Below are 20,482 nucleotides of genomic sequence, written 5' to 3' on the forward strand. Positions count from 1 at the left end.
CTGCACTGCAGGCAGGTTCTTTACCGTCTGAGCCACCAGGGAAGCCTGGGCTCCTCCTGCCTGTGCCCTCCTGAGCCCCTGCTCCCCCACCAACCCCGTCTCCTCCCCGTCCTGCTCCATCTTCTCCCGGCTCTGGCCACAGCTACGACGTGGTGTTTGCCTCGGGGCCCCGAGAGCTCCTGAAGAAGTTCCGGCAGGCCAGGAGCCAGGTGGTCTTCTCCGCCGAGGAGCTCATCTACCCGGACCGCAGGCTGGAGGCCAAGTACCCGATGGTGTCCGACGGGAAGAGGTTCCTGGGCTCTGGAGGTGAGGAGCCCGGGTATGCAGCATGTGGCGGATGGGGCAGGCTCCAGAGAGGTCCATCCGCTGCCTTGGGGAGGACCCCCTGGCTCGACATCCCACATGGCTATCACAAGCTACTGAATGCGGAGTGTCCTTGGAAGAACTCCTGAGTTTTTAACCTTTAAATCAGCTCCCCTGCAGTCTTCTTTATCTCATTCAATAGCCCCCCGATCTGCACAGGACAAAACAGGGAGTCACCCCTGATTCCACCCTCCCCTCCCCCTCCTTAGTCCTTCAGCAGGTCACACCACTCCCACTCCGAGAGATCTCTGGAGTCTGCCCGCTCACGTCCACAACCCTGGCCACCGCCTCTCAGCGCCGCTGGAGTGGGCAGTAGTCTCCTGACTGCTCTGCCAGCCTCCAGCCTCGTCCCTTTCAGTCCATTCTCCACCCAGCACAGATGCGAGTCCACACCCATCGCTCAGTGACTTCCTGTTGCATGGAGAATAAAACCCATATTTTATTCTGGATTCCTCTGTCCCGCCACGAAGTGGTGTCTGCCCCAGCAACCCTGTTTTCCTATTGGCCGAGATAGTTAGCGCAGCCCAGATGGCCTGGCCCTGGCCCAGGGGTAGAGGTGTCCTCAGGGGCGGGGCCCTTTCCTGGCTGCCCACCTTTTTCTCTTCCCCTCCCACCAGTCTGCACAGTAGCTAAGGAGCGATGTGGGCTTTTCCCTCTAACGCCTCCTGCACTGTGTGACTTTGGCTCAGCCTCTGCCCTTCTCTGGGTCAAGTTTCCTGGATAACTGTAGAAAAGGGGCTCCAAACCTATGCCCCACCAGCCCTGAACTTCAGTCTAACTCAGTCATTCCCCACCTGTGTGCTGCCCAGGACCTGAGCTGGTGCAACTTAATGGACAACAGTGGTTTTTCTCTCTGGGCTCAGTGGGAACTTGTCACCAAGTGGCATTAACAGATAGACTGTTTTCAGCCTATAGACAGCACCTCCCCTCAATCCAGGAGGGCTTCTGAGAGGAGGCAGGGCTTATGAATAAAGAAGTGAAAGGTGGATAAGAGGGAAGGCTGGGAGGAGGCCCTTGACTCAGAGGTCAGAAGCTGAGTGTCTGTCGCTATATGTCCCCCACCCCCAGGCTTCATCGGTTATGCCCCCAACCTCAGCAAACTGGTGGCAGAGTGGGAAGGCCAGGACAGTGACAGCGACCAGCTCTTTTACACCAAGATCTTCTTGGACCCAGAGAAGAGGGTAAGTGGCAACGGGTAAGGCTGTGGGATCTTGATGCTGGATCCCGCAGATTGGGCTTGCACTGGGAGCAGCCCCCGCCCCCCAGACCTGACCCCCTGGGTTGGGCATTGACACCCCACTTATCTGTTCTTCGATTCACTCATTTATTCAGCAGGTATTTTTAAAAATATCTATTTATAGTATTTACTTTTTTATTTTTGGCTGTCCTGGGTCTGTGCTGCTGCACTGGCTTTTCTCTAGTTGCAGAGAATGGGGGCTGCTCTCTAGTTACGGTGTTCGGGCTTCTCATTGCAGTGGCTTCTCTTGTTGCAGAGCTTGGGCTCTAGGGCACTCAGGCTTCAGTAGTTGCAGCTCCCGGGCTCTAGAGCACAGGCTTAATCATCGTGGTGCACTGGCTTACTTGCTCCACAGCATGTGGGATCTTCCTGGATCAGGGATCAAACCTGTGTCTCCTGTGTTGATAGGCAGATTCTTAACCCCTGAGCTACCAGGGAAGCCCCAGCAGATATTTACTGAGTTGTGTGTGAGACACTGTCAGGTATAGGTAATGAACAAGACAGTTGGGGTTTCTGCCCTCCTGAACCCTCAAACCGGGGAGAGGAGGAATTTACAGCCTCGTGTCAGGTGGTGAGGATGGTCATGAAAGGAACTGACAGCCTGAGCTGCCTCTGTCCCACCCCACTTGGGGGAGTTCTGAGGGACTGATGAAATCTTGACTGGACCTGGGCCCCACAAGCCAGGCCTCTGAGCCTGTGTCAGGGCAGGGATCCTTGAGGGGAGTGGAGGTGGTAGAACTGAGCAAGTGTAGCCCCAAAGCCAGCCAGTGTCCTTTGGGCAGGCAGGAAACTTAGGGAACCCTTGGGGTGAGGGTCAATATTCCTGGATTCTGCCCTACACACCCCCTCAATCCCTATTTATGCTGTGTTGCGTGACAAAGGGTAAGTCACTTTCCCTCTCTGGGCCTCGATTTTTACTGTCCATGAAATAATAAAGTGAAGCAGTTGGACTTGTGCAGTGGAAACTATGAACTTGATCTTTGTTGGCTCAGTCCTTCCTCCTTCCCCTCTGCCTCCCGTGACATTGCCAGTAGAAGCCTATGGTCTGAAACGGTAGTGCTGCTCTCTGTGGGATGAAGGCTGAGCCTAGACTGTCACTTGGCTTGACCTAGGTTCCTTGAGACATAGTCACATCTGCAAGAGGTAGCTTTATGCGGTGAACATGGACCTCAGGGCCAGGCTGCCCATTTCCAATGCCAGCTTAGCCCGTTACGAGCTGTGCGACCCTGAGCAAGTTATCCAACCTCTCTGTGCCTTGTTTTTAAATCTGTGAAATGCAATGATGATACTTTCTCACAAGGCTGTTCTGTGGATTAAATGAGTGTGCATGTAATACTTAGAATACTGATTCGTACACAGTCAAGTGCTAAACAAGCATCTGTTATCACAATGGCTGTTGTTGAACCAGCTGTCCCCTTAGATTCCTTCCAGTTCAGAGAGTCCCTGGTTCTCTGTGAATAAAGGTGCTAGAGCAGTAAATCCCAGGGGTTTGGCCACTGACTGACCTTCCCAGGGCTCCCAGCTGCCCTGATGTGACAGGGCAAAGTGGGTGGGTGGAGGGAGGGCTGGCTCCCCACACTGGGTGATGGAGCCCTGTCCACCGCCAGGGCTTGTTCCTGGTGCAGTCCAATGCCCTCTTTTCTACAGGAACAGATCAATATCACCCTGGACCACCGTTGCCGAATCTTCCAGAATCTGGATGGAGCCTTGGGTGAGTAGCCCCGACAGGGAGGGGGATCCTGAGAGGAGTGGTAAGGAGATGAGGATTCCAGCCAAGGAGGTTCCTCTCAGCTGTTGTGCTGGGATTTTGCCTACCTCATCCCCAGGTTCCAGAGACCACCTGGATGTTCTCTGGGGGAAGAGCTGTGTCTCTTTGGGGTGAAGAAAGGAGGGCCAGGAGGTCAGTCCAGAGAGCCTGCTGGACACCAGGGCTCAGACTGGGAGGAGCTGGGTGATGCACTCAGTGGGTACCCCATCCCTGCCCTGCGTCCCTGGTCCTTTGAGGTGAGCCTACTTCACCTCCTTCCCCTGCTCTCCCACCTCCCCGGTGAAGACTTCCTGAGCTGGGGGCAGGGAGTTGATGGATGACATGGGAAGCAGAAAGATCACTTGTCCCTTGAAACCACAAATGCTGTTGGCCTGGTCCCAAGTCAGTGGCTGGTGATGATGCTGCTTTGCCACTATTTTGCTGGGTGACCTCAGGCAAGACACATACACATACCCTCGGGCGTCTGTTTTCCCATCCTTAGAAAAGAGAAGTTGTAGCAGATCATTGATTGGTGATTTAATGGGGTAAATGGACCCCTTTGAGAGACTGAGGAGAGCTCTGGGTCCCATCCCAGTGAGGTGCAGAGACATCACACCCTTTGGTCTGTGGGTTCTGGGAGTTCATGAGCCTCGGTTAAAAAGCTGGGTCCAGACCACTTCTTGAGTGGGTCAGGGGCTTGCACAGAGGGGCTCCCCTCACATGATCACTCACCACAAAAGGCCTCCCTGCCAAGCATCTTCTCAGGCCTCTGGGAAAAGGCCCGTCTGCATTTTATAACTGTCAGACAGAGCAGTCCTACCTGCTGTCTTATGTGCAGACTGTCTGGGTCAGAGCCCAGAACTTGGCCTCTGGGCCTGATGCTGGACAGGTCTCTGTTTTCTGACCCACAGATGAGGTTGTGCTCAAGTTTGAAATGGGCCAAGTGAGAGCGAGGAACCTGGCCTACGACACCCTCCCGGTCCTGATTCATGGCAACGGGCCCACCAAGGTAGGGAGGGGCCCCAGCCCCAGGAGAGAGTCTGGGCGGAGAGGTCCAGAATCTGGGTTGTGCTCTCACTGTGACCCCAAAGCTTCCCCTTGGGTTTGGGGCCACCTACCTGGGACCCGCTCGCTGCCTCTGACCTCACATATGAGTTCAGGGTGGTGCCTCCTCTCCGAATCGGGATGGTCAGTGATGCCCTGTCCATCTGTGCTGGACCACAGAGGAGGCACTGTCCCCATCCAGGCCCAGGCGGGGCTGCCTTGAGTCATCTGTACTCTGCCACCCCAAGGCAGACTTGTTTCTACATTCAGCAAACATTGCATGTTTGCACCAGGGCATGAGGCCTCGCCAGCCCTGAACAGGACAGAGTGTTCCCTGTTCTCCCAGAGCTGCAGGAGGGGGAGGGGTGCAGGCCAGCCTCCCCTGGCCCTTGAGGGACAGGCCCCTGGACCACAACTGGTTTATAGGAGTGTGGTCCTCAACCACTCCTTCAGAATCACGTGGACGGGAGGGGAAGGGGAGTGTGTTTAAATGCAGATTTCCTGATGCCACCCAAGTGCATGTGTGCTCAGTCACTCAGTTGTGTCCCACTCACTGTGGCCCCATAGACTGTAGCCTGCCAGGCTCCTTTGTCCATGGGATTTTCCAGGGAAGAATACTAGAGTGGGTTGCCATGCCCTCCTGCAGGGGACCATCGCGACCCAGGCATTGAATCAGTGTCTCTTGTGTCTCCTGCATTGGCAGGTGGGTTCTTTACCACTAGCGCCACCCACCTAAGAGCTGTGGTTTTGAAATGTCTGCAGAGGTGGGGCCCAGGAATCTGCATTTTACACACTCCCAGGAGGTCCACAGGGCTCTCCAGGTGCCACTTGTGGTAAAGAACCCGTCTGCCAATGCAGAAGACTTCAGAGACGTGGCAGGTTCAGTCCCTGGGTTGGGAAGATCCCCTGGAGGAGGGCATGGCAAGCCACTCCAGTATTCTTGCCTGGAGAATCCCCATGGACAGAGGAGCTTGGCAGGTTACAGTCCATGGGGTCTCAGAGTTGGATACAACTGAAACGACTTAGCACACACAGGCAGTCCACAGATGAAGCAGCACCAGAGTCTGTGTCCTCCCTCCGCCCCCCTCAGAGCAGCTTTGGTCATCTCCCAGGGCAGACATGCTCTCCGAGACCCACCCCCAACAAAGCCATATTTCTGCCCCCTTTGGGGTGGTGGAGGGCTGGGGTGCAGGCCCCCCAGCTTGGTGGTGGCCGGGGCAGGAGTGGGACTGGCCTGGTTTCGCTCATATCCCTCATCTCCTGACAGCTGCAGCTGAACTACTTGGGCAATTACATCCCGCGCTTCTGGACCTTCGAGACGGGGTGCGCCGTGTGTGATGAGGGCCTGCGCAGCCTCAAGGGCATCGGGGTGAGGCTGCTGGGCCCCAGGGCTCTGTCCTTGGGGTGGGAGACGGGCGGGGGGGGGGGCGGGTTCTGGAACAGACTCTGTCATCTTTGGTGGACAGTAAAGTGGTCACCTTCCTCCTCGTCCTCACCCAGGCACCTCCTCCTGGAAGCCTTCACAGATTGCATATGGCTCTAGCTTCCTAGGAAGCCTAAGTTCTGGTTTCTTCTACCTGGTCCTTCAGGTGGCCTTGTAGCCCTCTCCCCATCCCATGAACCTTACTCCTCATTCATGGCCCATCTCAGACCCCATGCCAGCCAACCTCTCTTGACAACATGTGGTCAACCCGTCCTGGCTAGAGTCTGGACTCATACTGCACCTGGCCCCTGCAGGGACAGCCTCCTGCTGCGTCCCTGCTGGCCCCCTCCCCTGCCACCTACACACCCAGCTCGGAGCTCCTGCCCAGGCCCCTTTCCTGCTGAGTCCTGCAAAGCCTCTGACTTCTAGTCCCTCTGGCCAACCTCAGGGCTCAGCAGCCGCTCAGTGGCTGGACATGGCTGGACCCTTGTGCCGCCCTCTCTTCCTGCAGGATGAAGCCCTGCCCACCGTCCTGGTCGGTGTGTTCATCGAGCAGCCCACTCCATTCCTGTCCCTGTTCTTCCAGCGGCTCCTGCGCCTCCACTACCCCCGAAAACGGTTGAGGCTTTTCATTCACAACCACGTAAGTAGCAGGCACTCGGTGGGGTCACCATGTGATTTGGGTCAAGGGTCCACCTTTGCAAGGCACCCTGAGACCTCTGAGGAAGTGACTGAACCAGGGTTATCTGGGCCAGATGGAAGTGGGCAGTAGGCTATATCCCCAATCACTGGGTTGACTCTGGAGTCAGACTGGCTGGGTTTGAACCCCAATAACGCTGCTTATATTAGCTGTGTGACCTTGGGTATCTTATTCAACCTCTCTAGACTTCAGTTTTCTCATCTGTTAGGTCTATTCGATAGGGATACTATTAGTGCTAGCCATATGGGTTTACTGCAAGGGTTAAACAAGTTGACCTCTGAAGCATGAAGACAAGCACCTGATGAATAGGAAGCACATAGTAGGTGCTCTTAGCTGACATCATTATCATTATTTCCCTCCTTGCTCCAGTCAGTCTTTCATTCTGCACCCCCCCGCCCCGCCTTTTTTTTGGCCAAGCTGCAGGGCACATGGGATCTTAGTTCCCCAACCAGGGTTCAAACCTGTGTCCCATGCATTGGAAGTGCTGAGTCTTAACCACTGGACCACCAGGGGAGTCCCAGTCTTCTCTGATTTGATCTGGTGATAGTTAAATTTATTTTTATTCCTTGAGTATAATACATTCTGAGTAGTCAGTGGGGGGATCCAAAGGCCTGCTGCTTTGTGAATCCAGGCCTGGAATAAGTATTCTGAGCTCCTGCCTTGCCAGCCTCTCCATCCCGGCAGGATAAAGTCCCACATCTCAGCTTTTGCTGAGAGAAGCCAGGCATGCTCTTAAGTCCTGCCTGCTGTCAAGGCTTTTTGTCTTCCATAGAGTCTTCTCAGCTGCCCCATCTAGGGTCACCCTCTTCTGAGACCTCTTGGCCCTGACTGCCTGCACCCCAACTCCAGGGACCTGTGGGCCCCACTCAGCTTGGCTTGTCTGTCTCACAGACATTGAACTGTGCTGCCTGGAAACAGAAGGAGGATGTAGACTCTGCCCTTGGGAAGCTCCCAGCTTCCCTGGAGTCATCAAACCTCACACGCGTGAATTGTGACTTTGTGTAGAAAAAGAGAGAGCTGTCCCAGACGGTCTTCAAGGACCTCCTGTGTGCTCTTGTCTGACTTGTCAGCTCCTCGCAGTGACCCTGTGGGAAGACATGATTGCCCTCCCATTTTACAAAGGAGGAGACTGGAGCTGAGACAGGTGAAGTGACTTGTCCAAGGTCCTGCAGCTCACTGGAGCAGATCCAGGCTTCTCTCTGAACCCTGGGTTTGTTTTTAAACACCCTACTCTTCCTTTTTCCACATGCAAGGGGCTCCAGGTGTAAACTTTTTCCAAGTGCCATTTGAGCATCACCTGGAGTGTTTTATAGCAAAGTAGAACCCTGGGCCAAGGACCAGCAGAACTGGTCATCAGTGACTGGATGTCAGGCCTGTGAGGTGAGGGTCGCTGTCCTGGTAACAGAGGCTTTTAAGAGGCCTGTAGACCTGGTCTCGTCAGGGGAGGATGGTCAGAGGCTGGCTTCCCAGGTGGCACTTTACCACTAGGTAAAGAACCCGCCTGCCTAGGCAGGAGACAAGAAATGTGGGTTCGATATTTGGTTCAAGAGTATCCCCTGGAGGAGGAAATGGCATCCCACTCCAGTATTCTTGCTTGGAGAATCCCATGGGTAGAGGAGCTTGGCGGCTACAGTCCAGGGGTCACAAAGAGTCGGACACGACTGAAGTGACTTAGCATGCACGCACGGTCAGAGGCTGGCCAGGAAGGGCACTCCAGGCAGAAGGTCTGGTGATGGCAGAGTTCCAGGAGCAAGTTGCAGCAAGTGGCTGGGGATGTGCCAGCAATGATAGGGAGCAGCCTGGGGAAGCAGAAGGCGTTGTGGGCCCAGGGGGTAGAGCCTCATCCTCAGCCTCCATCCCTTTGCCCCCAGGAGCAGCACCACAAGGCTCAGGTGGAGCAGTTCCTGGCAGAGCACGGCGACGAGTACCAGTCTGTGAAACTGGTGGGCCCCGAGGTGCGGGTGGCCAACGCAGATGCCAGGAACATGGGCGCGTGAGTTGAGGATCATGGCGGAGGGGCCGTGATGTCAGGAGCCCCAGGCGGGGAGACAGGGGTTCAGAAGGCTATGTGGTCTCCAGCAAGTCCTGCCCCTCCCTTGACCTCGGTGTTCTCATCTGCCAAATGGGGAGATCGTTGAGCCAACCTCAGTGCTCCTGGGGAGGGCTTAGCACTGTCATTTGGGTTCGGGAAGCAAAAGAGAGACAGAGGAAGGACTGGAGGGCCAGAGGAGGTAAATGCTGACAGTTAGAGAAACAGTCTCTGATTTTTTTCCTTTATCATGGAAATAAACAAGTTTAATTTGTGTTGACTATAAAATAGTTAGAAAGTGTAGATCTGAGATTGGCAAACGCCTTATAAAGGACCAGCTAGTAAATCTATGTAAATTGGCTTTGAGGGCTCTGCTGTGACCTCTCAGCCCGGTTATTAGAGCATGAATGAGCATGGCTGTGCTCCAATAACATTTTCTTTATCAACACTGAAATTTGAAGTTCATATGATTTTCACATGACTTCTTTTGATTTTTGTTTTCCCCAGTCATTTAGAAATGTGAAACTGTTCTTACAGATTTGTGATTGCCATGGGGTGGAAGAGGATGGACTGGGAGTTTGGGATTAGCAGATGCAAACTGTTATGTAGAGAATGGAAAAACAAGGTCCTACTGTGTAGTACAGGGAACTATATTCAATATCCTGTGATGAAGCATGATGGAAAAGAATATGAAAAAAATGTGTATATGTATATATACAACTGAATCACTTGGCTGTATAGCAGAAATTAGCATGTAAATCAACTATATGTCAATAAAGTAAATTTTTAAAAAGTTCTTGGGGATTCTCTTAGTGGTCCAGTGGTGAAGACTCCATGCTTCCACTGCAGGGAACTGCAGGGTCAGTTCCCTGACCAGTTTGATCCCTGGTCAGGGAACTAAGATCCTGCATGGCGCATAGCACAGTCAAAAAGAGAGAAAACAGTCAAAACTCCAGGCAGTGGGCTAGATTTGCACTGTGCTCCATAGTTTGCTGAGCCTGGCACCAGTAAACAAAAAGAACATAGATTTTTAAGAAAATTTTAACTATTATTGATTTACAATATTGTGCTAGTTTCAGGATTCTTTTCCATTAAAGGTTATTACAAGGTATTGAATATCATTATCTTGCTGGCATCTGGCATCCAGTGCCCTGAAAACCGTGGCAGTGGGGAGAGCAGGCCCACCGGCAGGTTCCTACCCTGCTCAGTGCTATGGTACTATTTACTGTTCTGGACAGTAAATCCTTGTTTATTTTTTGTATATTGGTGTATATCTGTTAATCCCATACTGCTAATTTATCTCTCCCTTTCCCCCTTTTCCACTTTAGTAACTGTATGTTTATTTTCTATGTCTATTTCTGTCTTGTAAATATGCTGGTTTGTATTATTTTTTTAGATTCCACATACAAGTGATATCATATGATATTTGTCTTTCTCTGACTGATTTTACTTAGTGTGAGATTTTTTTAAGCTTTTGGTATAGGTTGCCAAACTGTCCTTTGGAAAGGCAGAGCCAGTTTACCCATAGCACTGAGCAGTGTAGGGACCTGTCTGTGGGCCTGCTTTCCCCAGTGCCCAGGTTTTCAGGGCACTGGGTGCCAGATGCCAGGCTCTGGGCTTTGTCTTGACAGCTTTGTAGTCCAGGGGTTGGGTCAGAGTCGGGAGGGACCTCGAGGTGGCTGCCAGCCTGCAGCAGGGCTGACCTGAGCTCCCTAAAGACCCTTGGCTGGTACCTGGTGATGACAGATGTGGGCAGTGGTGGGGACTGCAGGTGCAGGGATCCTGGGTGGGGAGGCTGGCACCAGCACCCTGACCCCGATGACCCTGTGTTCCCTCCCCATAGGGACCTGTGCCGGCAGGACCGTGGCTGCACCTACTACTTCAGCGTGGATGCTGACGTGGCCCTGACTGAGCCCAAAACCCTGCGACTGCTGATCGAGCAGAACAAGTGAGGCTGTGGGTTGGCCGCAGCTGGCTGGCAGGCAGGCCCTCAGAGACAAGGCTCACGATGGCCCTGGACCCGAGTCTGGGCTTGGGGTAGGGGGTGGGGGCCCCTCCCCTGCCTGTCTCCTCCTCCACATTGGCCTCACCTGTGACCCTGGGCTTTTCCCAGCCTGGCTATCTTGTTTTTACACACACACACACACACACACACACACACATATTTATTTATTTATTTTTGACCGTTCTGGGTCTTCACTGGTGCACGTGGGCTTTCTCTAGTTGCGGCGAGTGAGGGCTACTGTCTCTGCAGTGCATAGGCTTCTCATTGCAGTAGCTTCTCTTGTTGCGGAGCACAGGCTCTGGGTGCATGGGCTTCAGTAGTTGTACCCCACAGCCTCAGTAGTTGTGACTCATGGGCTCTAGAGCACAGGCTCAGTAGTTGTGGTGCTCGGGCTTAGTTGCTCTGCAGAATATGGGATCTTCCTGGACCAGGGATCGAACCTGTGTCTCCTGCATTGGCAGGTGGATTTCTTATCCATTGTACTGCCAGGGAAGTCCTGGCTACCTTGTCTTAGTCTAGGATGTTCTCCGCCTCCTGGCTCCAAGCTCCAAGCTATCCCACCCCCTACTCCCACTCCTCCTCCTCTGTGCCTTTCCTGGCTGCTCTGTGAAGGTGGGGGGTGGGGAGCTGGCACCAGATGGGCCACACCCCACCCCAGGCCTGACTCCAGGGAGATCCTTGCAGGTTGAAGGCGCTCTCCCGCCCCTTCCCCACACCTGGACCTGCCCCATCCTCCCCTCGGGCAGAGGGACTCCCTCTGAGATGCTCCCTTCCCCAGGAATGTTATCACCCCATTGATGACCCGCCACGGGAGGCTGTGGTCGAACTTCTGGGGGGCACTGAGTGCAGACGGCTACTACACCCGCTCCGAGGACTACGTGGACATCGTGCAGGGACGGCGTGTGTGAGTACCTGCAGGATGAGGGGACACCCTCCTCTGTCTTCCTCCTGGCCTCGCCTCCCCCAGTGTTCCTGTCCCTTTGCTCGAATTCCTACTGAACTGAAACAAGGAAGACTGCAGTCAGACACACAGAGGGCTTCCTGACAATTATCCTGGGGCCACGACGTGCCCAGAGTAGGGGAATCAAATCGGCACCATCCTGCCCTCCCAGCCTGTGACTTCCCCCTCGTCTGATCCCTGACCCCCAGCCTGTGACTCCACACCATTGCCTGTGACCTCTTCCATCTTCCCCTCTCTCCCTTAGGGGTGTCTGGAATGTACCCTACATCTCAAACATCTACCTGATCAAGGGAAGCACCCTGCGGGCTGAGCTGCAGGAGACAGACCTGTTCCACCACAGCAAGCTGGACCCTGACATGGCCTTCTGTGCCAACATCCGGCAGCAGGTTAGCTGAGCTGGGCAGTCAGAAGAGGTCCTGTTGATGGGGAAGATGAGTTACCTTGTTCCCATGGGCCCTGTGGCTTCTGAGATCCCAGCAGGACTGCTTACAGGCTGCCAGGCCCTGGTGGGGGCCTTGGGGCAGCAGGCATGAGGGCTGCCCCTCGGGGTCTGTAGGGTCATTTTAGTAGACCCAGTTATCACACTGTCTTTCTCTTTTTAAAAGCTTTTGTTTATTTTTTATGACTGTGCTGGGTTTTCACTGCTGTGCGGGCTTTCCTCTAGATGCAGTGAATAGGAGCCACTCTCTAGTAGCAGTGCCTGGTCTTCTCATTGCAATGGCTTCTCTTCTTGTGGCTCCCGGGCTCTAGAGCACAGGCTCAATAGTGTGGTGCACAGGCTTCATTGCTCCATGGCCTGTGGGATTTTCCCGGGCCAGGGATTGAACCCACATCTCCTGCATTGGCAGGTGGATTCTTTACCACTGAGCCACCAGGGAAGCCCCACAAGATCTCTTTTATGTACATTTCGACAGAGCCTAAAGAAAACTGAACTTTTCACGTTTACTCCAAGTAATGTGCCCAAGAGATGCCCTTACCTTTTCCCTGTGCCCCACCTGATACTATTTTGTGGTTATTTTTTTTTTAAATGTGACAGTGGGATGATGTTTTCCTTGTGCCCACAACTCACTCCAGGATCAGAACTCCGTCCTTTTCTTTTGCATGTTCATTCTTTCACTCCTGTTCAGTCCTCCAGGAAGTCTTCCTTGATTGGCTCAGGCCTTGGGCACTTGGAAAATGGAGTGACCCACACTGGGTTGTGAATTTAAATATGGTGGGTAGAGCAGGCTTCAGTTTTGCCCACCCCAGGGGTGGGGTGTGCAGAAAGGAGGCTCTCTTCCATCCGGCCTCTTCTCCCCAGGATGTGTTCATGTTCCTGACCAACCGGCACTCCTTCGGCCACCTGCTCTCCCTGGACAGCTACCAGACCACCCACCTCCACAACGACCTCTGGGAGGTGTTCAGCAACCCCGAGGTGAGGCCCTGGGTAGGTGGGCAGGCATGGGAACAAAAGGGACCTCAGTGATCCTGTGACCTGAGGCACCTCCCTCCCAGAACCTGACCTTGGCTGTGACCCCGTGGGTCCCCCTGGCTCCCTCCACCCCAGAGGGCTTGTCAGGCAGGATTCCAGCGTGGAGAGGACAGTGTCTCTAGAGGCAGCGCCATCTGGTGGAGAAGGGACCAGGAGTTAGAGGCTGAGGTTTGTGGTCCATCAGCTGTAACTCAGTTAAGCCTATCCACCTTTGGGGCCTCGGTTATCTTTTTTTTCTCCAGGCAGGGCTTTATTGGGGCCCCCTCTGCAGCAGTAGGGAATGAGAACTAACAACAGGTTCCCTTGCTCACTTTTCCTGAGGAGGGGTCAGCTTGTTCCTTATATAGGGTGAGAGTTGGGTTGTGTCCGGGGGTCCGGCCGGAGCGGTAGCTTAGGTGTTTTGCCCTCGGGTGTTGAGTGCAGGGGGCATGCTCAGTACCCTGCTTTTGCTCCCAGTACCCTGATTTTGCTCTCGGCTCTTGATAAGTGGCAGTGGAGGTTGTTTAGTCTTTCCTTTATCTTTTGTCCAGAATCTGTGGGGCCTCAGTTATCTCAGCTCTAAAATGGGTGTGCTATCCCAGCCTGCCTCACCTCTGAGGGTGCTGTGCTGATTAGAGGAGGAGGAAGTTCTGACAGCATCACTAGATGTGGCAAGCCTGTGGCTGATGTGGGCACAGGCACATATCTGCAGGTGGACCTAAACACACAGCACATACATGTAAACACCCATGCAAACATGGACTCCCGTGGACATACTTGTGCGCCCAAACAGCTCACATGACCCAGTGGGCAGTTCAGTTCAGTCGCTCAGTCGTGTCTGACTCTTTGCGACCCCATGAACCATAGCATGCCAGGCCTCCCTGTCCATCACCAACTCCCGGAGTTTACTCAAACTCATGTCCATCGAGTCGGTGATGCCATCCAGTCATCTCATCCTCTGTCGTCCCCTTCTCCTCCTGCCCCCAATTCTTCCCAGCATCAGGGTCTTTTCCAATGAGTCAACTCTTAGCATCAGGTGGCCAAAGTACTGGAGTTTCAGCTTCAGCATCAGTCCTTCCAATGAACACCCAGGACTGATCTCCTTTAGGATGGACTGGTTGGATCTCCTTGCAGTCCATGGGACTCTCAAGAGTCTTCTCCAACACCACAGTTCAAAAGCATCAATTCTTCGGTGCTCAGCTTTCTTCACAGTCCAGCTCTCACATCCATACATGACCACTGGAAAAACCATAGCCTTGACCAGACGGACCTTTGTTGGCAAAGTAATGTCTCTGCTTTTTAATATGCTATCTAGGTTGGTCATAACTTTCCTTCCAAGGAGTAAGCGTCTTTTAATTTCATGGTAGCAGTCACCATCTGCAGTGATTTTGGAGCCCAAAAAATAAAGTCAGCCACTGTTTCCACTGTTTCCCCGTCTATTTCCCATGAAGTGATGGGACTGGATGCCATGATCTTGAGTTTTCTGAATGTTGAGCTTTAAGCCAACTTTTTCACTCTCCTCTTTTGGAATAGGCGCATACAAGCTCCCTCACTCCCACCCCCACCGCCCCCACACCCCACCAGGCCTGGGGGGCAGAGCTCCCTCTTGGAGCAGCCCATGTGTGTGAGTCCCAGCTGGCCCAGGCTTGGCTCGAGGACCCCAGCGCCCCTTCTCCCCACAGGACTGGAAGGAGAAATACATCCACGAGAACTACACCAAGGCCTTGGCAGGGAAGATGGTGGAGATGGTAAGGCCCCAGCGCCCTCTGTGAACAGAACTGCTGGATTTACACCCTGCAGTGGCTGCAGGGGACAGACGGCAGAGCAACGAGGCCAGCTGACCTGGGGGAGGAGCAGGAGCCACCTTTCTGTGCTCTGGTGCTGCTTGGGGCGAGGGAACGCGCAGTGGGGTGCCCCTGCATCTTGCTGGCACTTTGCAGCTGGAGTCTTCAGGGGCGGAGGGGCCTGAGGCTTCTTCCCTGGCCAGAGCAGGAAAGAAGGAAATGTCCCCAGCTGTGGTCTCAGCTGTGGACTGTGGGCCTAGAGTGAGAAGCAGATGCTTCCTTCTCTGCTTCTCCTGCAGCCTGTGGGCCTCTGCTCCCTGGATTTGCATATTCCTTTCCTGACTTTGGCAGCTCTGTGACCTTGGCTGAGAAGGGCCAGCTCTGAGCTCTGGTTCCTCCTCCCTTCAGCAGCCTGCTGAGCTCCTGCTCCCTGGGGACACTTGTGGGGACACGGAGGGCTCACAGACTGGGATGTGGGACTGCACATAGGCCACATGAGGGGCCTTGCCTGCAGCGCGGTCTGCAGAGGGGCATGGGGACAGTGGGAGGACAAAGTGATGCTTCTCTGGACCCTGTGACCAAATCTCCGCCCTTCTCAGCCTTGCCCAGATGTCTACTGGTTCCCCATCTTCACGGAGACGGCCTGTGATGAGCTGGTGGAGGAGATGGAGCACTACGGCCAGTGGTCTCTGGGAGATAACAAGGTGGGGGTCCAGATGCCTGGACTGCGATGGCAGGATGCTGCCCCTTTCCCATGCCTGCCCTCAGGGCTCTTTTCTTGACAAGCTAGCCAACCTCTCTAGGACTCCTGGAGATGGGGGCATTGGCAGGGGTGCCTGCAGACACTTAGCAGTAGAGGGAGTGAGAAATGGGATGGAATGTTGGTCTTCAAGTTGCCATTGCTGCTGGGTGACTTAGAGCTGCCTTCGTCTTGAGTTGCTAGGTTTCCAGTTCCTGGTTTGTCTTTAGAATGATTTCGCTTCCTTCCCCAGATTGGGCATGGAGATGGGGGAGGAATGAGATAATGTGGGATGCAGAAGGATTTGGAAGCAACAGCCATGTCAAGATCACCAGACAGCAGAAGCAAGGGGCATGGTGCATGTGACAGGCTATGCATTCCCTGAAGGAGGAATTCATACCTGCAAGCCTCTTAGAAAGTTCAGGAACCACTTTTAAAGGCACATGAACCCCTGGGTCTATGTGCTGCTGGGACCAGCTAACATCTGGGCTGGAAGCTGGACTAAGCATGGTTCTGGTTACTGCCCAGTTGACATACTTGGTGGCAGAGCTCATTTGCAGAACCCAGTAACTCAAATAGCCCACATGTGGGGTCTGGTGAACCCTTGTGCTCCAGTGACCCGGTCAGCAATGGGGCTCTAGTACCCCAACTAACCTGTGGCCTCTGCGTTGGTTTTCTGTGCTGTGTAACAAATCACCACAAAGCTTATCAGCTTAAAACAATACCCATTTATTATCTCCCAGTCTCTGTGGGTTGGGAGTCCCACTCAGCGTCTCACAAGGCTGCAGTCCTGGTGTCAGCAGGCACTGGGATCCCATCTGAAGCTTGGGGTCCTTTTCCAAGCTCATGTGACAGAACTCACTTCCTTGCAGCTGTATCATTTCAGGCAGCTTGCTTTATCCCGACCAGCAGGACACAAAATCTGTCTTCCAGACCTTCCTTGAAGGCCCACCCGAGATGATCTCTCTTTGGATGAACCCAAAGGCAGTGACTAGTTACATTACATCTGCTGAACCCCTTCACTTTTGTCCTGTAATCTAACCTTATCCCATCAGGTTCACAGGTCAAAGGGAGGGGATTTAGATAGAGCATGTACACCAGGGGTGGGGCTTCCTGGGTGACTCAGGGGTAAAGAATCTACCTGCCATGCTGAAGACGCAGGAGATGTCAAGAGTTCTATCCCTGGGTCGGGAAGATCCCTTGGAGGAGGGCATGGCAACCCACTTCAGTATTCTTGCCTGGAAAATCACCCATGGACAGAGGAGCCTGGCAGGCTACAGTCCGTGGGGTCGCACAGAGTCAGACACGACTGAAACGACTGAACACTCACTACACCAGGGAGCTGGGATTTCATGGTGTGTGTGTGGGGAGGGGGGGTGGATCTTAGAATTCTGCTTACCATTCTCCTTGGTCACATCCAGGACAACCGCATCCAGGGTGGCTACGAAAACGTGCCAACCATTGACATCCACATGAACCAGATCAACTTTGAGCGGGAGTGGCACAAGTTCTTGGTGGAGTACATCGCCCCCATGACGGAGAAACTCTACCCGGGCTACTACACCAGGGTGGGCGCGCCTGGGGTGCAGCCGAGTGAGGGCGTGGGGTGGGTGTGGTTGGGGCTTGCCGGGGAGGAAGGCTTGGGGGAGAGTTTACTGAATATTTGGTCTCCAGGAGTGGAGTCTCCTCCCGTCGGGGGTGAGGCTAGGCCCCCGGAAGGTGGGGCCTCGGGAGGCGGGTCATGTGGGCGGGGCCTCGGGGGTGCGTTCCATGGGGCGGGGCCTCGGGAGTCATCCAGTTCATAAGGGGAGGCCACTCTTGCCTCCAGTCTTGACTCACTCCTTTGCATCCTTTTCTGTGTACTTAAATCCTGCTCCAGAGGTTCCTATGCTAGTCCACCGAACAAGCCCCGTTAGCTGGCCAGCATGCCCATTCCTTTAGCTCCCTCGTGTGTCTGGCTGCCTCTTTTGGCTTTTGCCCTCCTTCACTCAGTCACCTCCTCCTTGTTTACCCTGGTTTTCTCCAAACACCTGCTCTGAGTGTGCCAGGGCCTTTCCCCCAAGGAATCACCAGCCAGAAAGAGTCCTGAGGGTTATGTTCATTTCCTCTCTTCTCTTCCTCCCCGCCCCTGCTCTCCATCATCATCTTCTCCGGCTCTTCCCTCCCTCCCTCCACGTCCTCCCTTTCTTCACTTTCCCTTCTCTTCCTTCCGTTCCACCCCACGTTTTAATTGAGAACCTTGTCTATGCCATACGCTGGAGAACACAGCATAAGCAGATCTGCCGTCTTGGTCAACTTTACAGCGATTGGATGAGGGGTCCCTTCTGTGCACTCCTGCCTTTCCCAGCATTTGGGGGCCTCTCTCTAACTCCAGTTCTCTTGTCCCGCTTCCTTGGCGCAGGCCCAATTCGACCTGGCCTTTGTCGTCCGCTACAAGCCCGATGAGCAGCCCTCGCTGGTGCCACACCACGATGCCTCCACCTTCACCATCAACATTGCCCTGAACCGGGTTGGAGTGGATTATGAGGTGAGCAGGGGGCACTTTGGGCCAGGGGCAGGGCTGACTGGGGAGTAAGCAGCTCACAGGGTGGTCAGTCAGGGTATGCCTGTGCCAGAGAACCCTAGAGAGAGGGTGCCTGGTGAGTGAAGAAGGCTTCTTGGAAGAGGTGGGCTCAGAGCACAATTTGGTTGGGGGGAGAAGGCTTTAGACACAACAGAGCAAGGGTTTGGGATGTCTGGGAGCCAGACTGGCTGGGCTTGGGTCCTGTCTCCCTCTCACCAGCTCTGTGTAACGTGTAACCAGGCACGTTTCTTAGCATTTCCCTCATATCTCAGATGGGAAAACCTAGAGGACCTCCCCGCTGTAGAATTGTGAGAATTAAATGAGCTCATCCAGGTAATTGCTTATGTGAATCCATAATAAGTAATCAAGGAAAATAATAGCTATTAGTAATAAGAAGTTTAGGGTTTTCATCAGTCTTGAAATAAGAGAACAGCTTTGGGAATGGCAAGACAAGATTAAAACAGGTGTGGAGCACAGGCTTGTGACCAGAGGGGAGGATGGGGAAAACAGGAAAACATGAGAGTTCGGAGGGAGTAGTTGGGGGCCTCAGGGCCACAAAGAAGGTCCTCTAGGTGTGATCAGCTAGGGAGACAGCCATTTATTCACCATTTACTCCTTAAACTGCTATTTTCTTTTAAAAGTCTTTGTGGAATTTGTTAGAATATTGTTTCTGCATTATGTTTTTGTTTTTTTGGCCATGAGGTATGTGGGATCTTAGTTCCCTGACCAGGAATCTAACTCACACCCTCTGCGTTGGACAGCAAAGTCTTAACCACTAGACCGCAGGGGAAGTCCCAAGCTACTATTTATAAAAGCTTCTGGGAACTCAGCCCTGGGCAGGCACTGTGAAGGATACCCATAAAACACCTACCATTTTCTTGAGAGTTTACAATGTATCAGGGGTTTTCATAGGGGACAGTATTGCCCTCTCAGCACACATTGGTGATCTCTAAAGACATTTTCAGTTGTTACAACTATGAGGATACTATTGGCATCTCTTGGGTAGAGGCCAGGGGTACCCAGGACAGCTCCCCCATAAGAAAGAATTATCTGGCCCATGTGGTGATAACTGTATAGCAGTGTCAATGTACTTATTATCATTGTATACTTGAAAATGATTACGATGGTAAAGTTTATGTTATGTGTATTTGCCACAATTAAAAAATAATTATCTGACCCAGAATGTCCGTAGTGCTAAGGTTGAGAAACCCAGCCCTAAGCTAGCTCTTATTTGTATCATCTCATTTAATTCTCACAACCCTGTACAGTTTAATGCCCATTTTCCAGAAGGGCAAACTGAGGTTCAGGTTGGTCACAGAGTCACTGCCCAGTGCTGCCTGCCTCCAAGGCCAGTGCTTCTGATTCCGTGTTCTTTGCTGAGTGTCTTCCTTAGGCTGCTCATGGCTGTCGCTCCATACGGCATCCCCAGGCAGGCTGTACTGAGGGGCCCCTTGGCTGCGATGGCTCAGACGGGAGAATGGGGGTGGGGGGAGGTCCCGGTATCCCGTTGGGGAACTGGCACTTCCTGTTGGGGAATTGACACTTCCTGTCTCGCAGGGCGGGGGCTGTCGGTTCCTGCGCTACAACTGCTCCATCCGAGCCCCACGGAAGGGCTGGACCCTGATGCACCCCGGGCGACTCACGCACTACCACGAGGGGCTCCCCACCACCAAAGGCACCCGCTACATCGCAGTCTCCTTCGTCGATCCCTAACTGGCCGGGATCGGCCACCACAGACCTTTTCCTCTTGGTCAACAACCACTGCCCAGCAGCCTCCGGTGCCTCGGGCCCAGGGAACTGGATCCAGCTTCCAGGCTCTTGACCTCTCACTGCCTTTGAGCCACCTTCGGAGAGACGGGGCCGCAGAGGCAGAGCACAGCTCTTTGACTGGGACCTTCCTGGCGCTCTGGATGTCTTCCCGGGAAAAACTGTTCACTTTCACTGCTTTGTAGCAACTGGTCTTTTCTCACCCATCTTCCTGAAAAACCCAGTCCCACTTCCTCTGCTTCTTCCGGGGGGCAGTGCTTGAGCACAACAGGGGCTGACCCAGCTGCCCAGAGACTCTAGGGGTGAGAAGTTACACCCCAGAGCTTCTCCCCAGCAGAGCTGCAGCCCCCTGGCCTTCTGCTTCAGGGTTTACACTGAGACCTGGGTCAGACTCAAGTCCCCACGTGACCTTGGACTGCAGCAGCCCCATCCTTCCTGGCTCCTGTCATGGGAGCAGAACGCTGTCCCTTGGAGATGGTGACTCGGAAAATCTCCAGGGAGACAGGAAGTGCATGGATCTCGCAGCTCCATCCTCTACTTGACCTTTGCTGGGGGCGAGGCAGAGTGGGGAATGGTGTGTCCTCACACTGCACTGCCTCATCCTGTCCTGGATGCCTCCGGAGAGAGGGACAGACAGAAACAGTGTTCCTATTAAAGGTCATTCAAACCA

The 20,482-nt window shown here is 53.8% G+C and overlaps 1 protein-coding gene across 1 annotated transcript in view; it reads left to right on the forward strand.

The window, feature by feature from the left end:
* Nucleotides 1–20,482, forward strand: part of PLOD1 (procollagen-lysine,2-oxoglutarate 5-dioxygenase 1) — a 30,677-nt gene extending 10,195 nt beyond the window's left edge. The window contains exons 4-19 of the mRNA XM_020895851.2: nucleotides 143–306; nucleotides 1,432–1,544; nucleotides 3,248–3,311; nucleotides 4,259–4,356; nucleotides 5,659–5,760; nucleotides 6,326–6,457; nucleotides 8,386–8,507; nucleotides 10,387–10,491; nucleotides 11,327–11,452; nucleotides 11,754–11,895; nucleotides 12,810–12,923; nucleotides 14,642–14,707; nucleotides 15,343–15,447; nucleotides 16,904–17,050; nucleotides 17,884–18,009; nucleotides 19,603–20,482. Coding sequence (XP_020751510.2) covers nucleotides 143–306; nucleotides 1,432–1,544; nucleotides 3,248–3,311; nucleotides 4,259–4,356; nucleotides 5,659–5,760; nucleotides 6,326–6,457; nucleotides 8,386–8,507; nucleotides 10,387–10,491; nucleotides 11,327–11,452; nucleotides 11,754–11,895; nucleotides 12,810–12,923; nucleotides 14,642–14,707; nucleotides 15,343–15,447; nucleotides 16,904–17,050; nucleotides 17,884–18,009; nucleotides 19,603–19,758 — 1,882 coding nt within the window. The 3' untranslated portion in view covers nucleotides 19,759–20,482. The remainder of the gene's footprint in view (nucleotides 1–142; nucleotides 307–1,431; nucleotides 1,545–3,247; nucleotides 3,312–4,258; nucleotides 4,357–5,658; nucleotides 5,761–6,325; nucleotides 6,458–8,385; nucleotides 8,508–10,386; nucleotides 10,492–11,326; nucleotides 11,453–11,753; nucleotides 11,896–12,809; nucleotides 12,924–14,641; nucleotides 14,708–15,342; nucleotides 15,448–16,903; nucleotides 17,051–17,883; nucleotides 18,010–19,602) is intronic.

The sequence above is a fragment of the Odocoileus virginianus genome, chromosome 11 (assembly GCF_023699985.2).
Source record: "Odocoileus virginianus isolate 20LAN1187 ecotype Illinois chromosome 11, Ovbor_1.2, whole genome shotgun sequence".
In the NCBI taxonomy this organism is placed as follows: domain Eukaryota; kingdom Metazoa; phylum Chordata; class Mammalia; order Artiodactyla; family Cervidae; genus Odocoileus; species Odocoileus virginianus.